This window comes from Amphimedon queenslandica, unplaced genomic scaffold, assembly GCF_000090795.2.
Source record: "Amphimedon queenslandica unplaced genomic scaffold, v1.1 AMPQUscaffold_12557, whole genome shotgun sequence".
Lineage (NCBI taxonomy): Eukaryota > Metazoa > Porifera > Demospongiae > Haplosclerida > Niphatidae > Amphimedon > Amphimedon queenslandica.
Window position 1 is genome coordinate 2,307 of NW_003547206.1, and position 4,488 is coordinate 6,794.

At 32.0% G+C, this 4,488-nt stretch overlaps 3 protein-coding genes across 6 annotated transcripts in view; 1 reads left to right on the forward strand and 2 right to left on the reverse strand.

The window, feature by feature from the left end:
- Nucleotides 1-395: 395 nt before the first annotated feature.
- On the reverse strand, nucleotides 396-2,119 carry LOC109587478 (uncharacterized). Its single transcript, XM_020003729.1, has 10 exons — nucleotides 1,635-2,119; nucleotides 1,521-1,587; nucleotides 1,417-1,467; nucleotides 1,316-1,363; nucleotides 1,208-1,263; nucleotides 1,078-1,147; nucleotides 953-1,032; nucleotides 753-891; nucleotides 607-705; nucleotides 396-558 (listed from the first exon to the last, which is right to left on the reverse strand). Exons 1-7 carry the CDS (start codon nucleotides 1,691-1,693, stop codon nucleotides 970-972), a joined length of 414 nt encoding a protein of 137 aa, XP_019859288.1. The 5' UTR covers nucleotides 1,694-2,119; the 3' UTR covers nucleotides 396-558; nucleotides 607-705; nucleotides 753-891; nucleotides 953-969.
- Nucleotides 2,120-2,140: 21 nt separating this feature from the next.
- LOC109587477 (UPF0668 protein C10orf76 homolog) lies at nucleotides 2,141-4,482 on the forward strand. 4 transcript variants are annotated; one of them, XM_020003725.1, is made up of 8 exons: nucleotides 2,141-2,482; nucleotides 2,536-2,611; nucleotides 2,665-2,731; nucleotides 2,955-3,071; nucleotides 3,121-3,255; nucleotides 3,721-3,831; nucleotides 3,989-4,118; nucleotides 4,231-4,482. In XM_020003725.1, exons 5-8 carry the CDS (start codon nucleotides 3,218-3,220, stop codon nucleotides 4,399-4,401), a joined length of 450 nt encoding a protein of 149 aa, XP_019859284.1. In that variant the 5' UTR covers nucleotides 2,141-2,482; nucleotides 2,536-2,611; nucleotides 2,665-2,731; nucleotides 2,955-3,071; nucleotides 3,121-3,217; the 3' UTR covers nucleotides 4,402-4,482. The 4 variants fall into 4 exon arrangements, with proteins under 4 accessions (XP_019859284.1, XP_019859285.1, XP_019859286.1 ...); XM_020003726.1 differs by having other exon boundaries at nucleotides 3,199-3,255; XM_020003727.1 differs by lacking the exons at nucleotides 3,989-4,118; nucleotides 4,231-4,482 and having other exon boundaries at nucleotides 3,721-3,744.
- Nucleotides 4,425-4,488, reverse strand: part of LOC109587475 (uncharacterized) — a 3,437-nt gene continuing 3,373 nt past the window's right edge. Inside the window, exon 5 of the mRNA XM_020003722.1 lies at nucleotides 4,425-4,466. Coding sequence (XP_019859281.1) covers nucleotides 4,425-4,466 — 42 coding nt within the window. The remainder of the gene's footprint in view (nucleotides 4,467-4,488) is intronic.

The window sequence follows — 4,488 nt, forward strand, 5'->3', positions numbered from 1 at the left end:
CATATAAATGTATTAGCTTTTAAATTTCAGATCAACTACAGATAAAATAGCAAGACATGATGAAAGTCAACCATTTGAATGCTAGCCTGACAACTGATAGCTCAAGTTCTGATGAAAATGATGCAACATTGCTGTAGCAAATATGGCTGTAATCTTTATTATTGTAAATGTGATTAAACTATTTTTATTAAAGAATTATATATATAAATGAATGTTGATAATTAGCTATTTCGTTATTTTTTTGGTATTAATTAATTTTTTAAGAATTAAATTTTAAAGTGAGTTGTTGATGTCATTTTTATCATTTCCTTTGTAATACAAAGACTGTGTAATCTTTATTATTGTAAATGTGATTAAACTGTTTTTATTAAAGAATTATATATATAAATGAATGTTGATAATTAGCTATTTCGTTATTTTTTTGGTATTAATTAATTTTTTAATAATTAAATTTTAAAGTGAGTTGTTGATGTCATTTTTATCATTTCCTTTGTAATACAAAGACTGTGCATCACTATAACAAAGTTTCAGTTGTTTGGATAAAGTCCTAATAAAGAGCTGAACAAGAAAGAACCTGAGATATATGTCATGAATAGACAACCATACTTCAGGATAAAATATGTCAAAAGTGACACTAAAGCCTCCTTTCAATACTGGCATCACCTCTTCCAATTTATTTTGTACCATACTCACCAGTTTGTGATGCTGCATAAAGGATTATAGACAAAACACAGTTATGTGGTAAGACCAACCTGTTCATGTGTAAAAGATGATTCTAAATTACCATGCACCTGCTGTTTGTTTACTGTTTAGGCGAGAGTTTTTATTGATATAATAGTCGGTTGCTTTTTTAAGCATAGCTGATGGAATGCTTTTGAAGAATTCAGTAACCTGCATGACAATTTAAGATATTATTATATGTCTAATAGACATTATAAAGGGTAAAGCTTACTTCCAATTCAAATATATCTAAAAGGCTTGGTAATTAAGGTTAATAATTGCAGAGTCCTTTGTATTAACCTTAATATATCCCTAAAATAGATAATTCATTGGAGTAAATTGTTTCCAATTTTATACCGCTGCTAATAGCTCTTCATTAAATAGCTTTAGTTGTGAGTCTAAAACTTCTGTGAAACAAAACTTAGGCCTAGAATGAAAGAACAAAACTTTGTATTACTACTGAATTGACCAATAAAAGCCATTTTACATTAAACTTTTGCGAAACGCATCCACTATCCAACTTCTTAACTCTATACTGGAAGTCTAAGTTTAAGGAAGCATATTACCATTACTAATAATGTAAAAATATTTTTACTTCAAAGGTGTATGGTTTTAAAGACTCTGATACTAACTCATTAGCAAACTAATAAAAAGGCAATCACATGTGGCAGATGTATACACAAAAAAAAAAATTACCCGACAGACAAATGCACCACAATCACTATTATTTTCTTGTTTTGGCACGTCCTGTAATTATATCATTTATTGTAATGGAACAATAATTGTCATTGAATTCTAACCTCCACAACTACACAGTATGCATTGTGCTCAATAATTTTAAGCTCAGCAAATTTATCAATAAGTCTTCTGCAAAATAATGGATTAAGAAGGAAAAGAAATTGGGTTTATAGTACCTTAATGGTTTTTCTACTACATTTTCATAGCCTCCAATGGAATCCATTAATGCCATCATGCATCACTTGGGCCAATAAACTGCTAGAATCCAGTGACGAAGAGCAATAGGCTCTATAGACCTTAGCTCTCCTTCCATGTGTGCTACGTGGTATGTTAAACTTTCCACGTGGTATAATCCGTATAAGGTCCGTTAATAGTTTGTATTCCATGGTCCGGCAGTCCGAAATTTATACACAAGACGTGGTCCGAAACCAGTATACTGTATCCGTAAATTTACTCCGTATATTTGGTCCGGCAGTCCGGTCCGGTCCGAACTTTATACCCATCCAATCCAGACAGCCTCTCCACTACACCACCGCAACCCTGCTCCATCAACGTTGCTGATTGTCGTATTTATACTTGATATCTGTATATAAAATCGTGTATTAGTATACTGGGGCGAAGCCCCAGTATACTATATAGGGACTGCCGGACCAATAGCCCCGCAGTAGGCGTCCGGCTGCCGGACCAATATCCACTTCCTATTATATTTATTCTCTCTTTTTGTTTCACCTCTCTCCTCTTTTTCCTTTCTTCAGGTAGGAAGTTGTAATATATCCAAGACTCGAGCCGACTACACCACTTAATTCTTTACTATGCACAAAATCTATCTTTTCAAAACACAAATCTGAGTTTTAAATAAGGACAGACAGGAAGTAGAATTTCATACAAAAGAATGCAAACAAACACGCCTACTAATCAACACCTATACATTACAATAATAATAAACACACATATCATACAATCTTAATACATTACAGAAGTACTATGATATGATGCCAGCTGAAGCCCCACCTGCTAAAGTTAGGTGAGTATCATTAACATTACATTAATAATGATGACATTATAATATGGCTATAGGATAAGTGAGGCTTTATTGCTAGTGCTATATGAAGCAGTCTATCTTAATAAACACTTTCACTCTGTCCTAACACACGTAATACTTATTTAATTTATCTTCACCTTCACTTTATTCAATTGTCCCTTTAGACTCGATCTGTTTCAACTCCAAGTACACCCACCTCTCCTTCACCAGCTGTTCATAAAGACCTTCCAGGTCAGCCAGCAGCAGCAATTATTGTATAGAAATTGCCATTGGCGATATAGTTCACTCTAGCAAGTGCCTAATTTGTTTAACTTGTATTTGTGTGCTCAAGGGAGCTCCACCAAGTGCTATAGGAGACAGTTCGTTACTATAGTGTACTATTAAATGAGTGTATTTTCCTAACATTAGCAGCTGCTTTGTATCATGTGTAATCATAATTATTCTTTTATTTTAGTTCCCAGCTCTCCAACTTCCACTGACGTTGCTTCTATTGTACCAATGGCAGCACAGCCTATGAACCTATTGGGTACTTTTATTACATTCACATCAATTATCATACAAAACATTAAAGGTGAGATTAAGAGTTATTTATTTATGATTTAATAACTTTTGATTTTTAGACGATAAGGGAAGCATAATGCTAGACTTTGTCTTATCATTTTGAATTGTACTTATTATTTTATAATTATTTTTTGCAGATATTTTATAGACTTCAAGATGACGGTTCCAAATGAATACCCAGCCTCTCATGTTCAGTAAGCTGATTTTGATCAAGTTTGGATTTTTAAAGAAATTTTAAAGTGACTCAAAATTTAGGCCAATTTCGGCCAAATTTTGTCAAAAGTGACTAGGAGAGAATTCTTCATTTTTATAATTTTATCTAATACATATACATGTCCTTATGCTATATTTCAAATTTGAGCTCATTCCAATCAAGTTTAGATTTTTTACGAATTTTTAAATTTACTCAAAATTTGGGCCAAAGTCCCTGTACTATAGTACAGGGATTTTTGTCAAATTTTTTCAAAAATGACTAGAAGAGAATTCTCAATTTTTATAATTTATTTCAATACATATACATGTTCTTATGCTATATTTCAAATTTGAGCTCATTCCGATCAAGTTCAGATTTTTTACGAATTTTTTAATTTACTCAAAATTTGGGCCAAAGATCGGCCTGTACTATAATAGTACAATCAAGAATTGTATTTTTGTTTTAGGTTGGAATTTAAAGAGAGCAACCTGCCAGTCAATCTGTACCACATAATGAAAGGCCAAACAGTCGAATTATTGAGACAATGCATAGAACCACCTATCAGAAGAAACCCACGGTAATCATAATGTCCTGGAAAAACTATCACAAATGTATGCTTTAAAATGAACAATATCATTGCTCACAAATTTTTTTCTGTCCTTTACATGTAGCTTTAAAATTTTGACTAAACTTTATTCTTTTATATTATATTTTATTAATTTTTTTAATGATAGTCCTGGGCCCTTTGTTCCCAGACCTTCATTGCAGTTCATTACTAATTATTTGGTGGTTGATTGTCTCAGGAGCATTACAACTGATTCCTGTCCTGTATGCAATAAAAGAGCTTTACCAACTGATCCCAAGGTAATCACAGTAGCAAAAGTAGTCGTATTTGATTTTTATACCAATTTAATCGCTTCAAAATTTAAGAAGGAACACAGTTGGGAGAATTATTTTTAATTCTTTTTATATTTAGGATATTATTAATGATGAAGGTCATCCTCAGTATGTGTATCGTATCTACTGTGGACACTTGTATCACTTCCAATGTATTGATAGTTATATGAAAACACCTCCATTTACAGGTGATTCACTAATCATCTCTATTATCAAACTTAGTTTAAATGGTAGCTATTTTTATCTTTAAAAAAATAATATTTTGCAGATGGTTTAATAATACCCTGTTAGTACTTTTGTAAAATCTTTTAGCAACTATACTTGTTGATTACTGATC

Excerpts from the sequence above, each read along its gene's own strand:
- LOC109587477 (XM_020003725.1), top strand. The coding sequence starts at position 3,218 with ATGACGGTTCCAAATGAATACCCAGCCTCTCATGTTCA. Across the intron at positions 3,832-3,988 it reads CCTATCAGAAGAAACCCACG|TCCTGGGCCCTTTGTTCCCA; the intron begins GTAATCATAATG and ends TTTTAATGATAG. Across the intron at positions 4,119-4,230 it reads CTTTACCAACTGATCCCAAG|GATATTATTAATGATGAAGG; the intron begins GTAATCACAGTA and ends TTTTATATTTAG.
- LOC109587478 (XM_020003729.1), bottom strand. The coding sequence starts at position 1,693 with ATGATGGCATTAATGGATTCCATTGGAGGCTATGAAAATGTAGTAGAA. Across the intron at positions 1,468-1,520 it reads CATACTGTGTAGTTGTGGAG|GACGTGCCAAAACAAGAAAA; the intron begins GTTAGAATTCAA and ends ATATAATTACAG. Across the intron at positions 1,033-1,077 it reads ATGAAGAGCTATTAGCAGCG|GGATATATTAAGGTTAATAC; the intron begins GTATAAAATTGG and ends TATCTATTTTAG.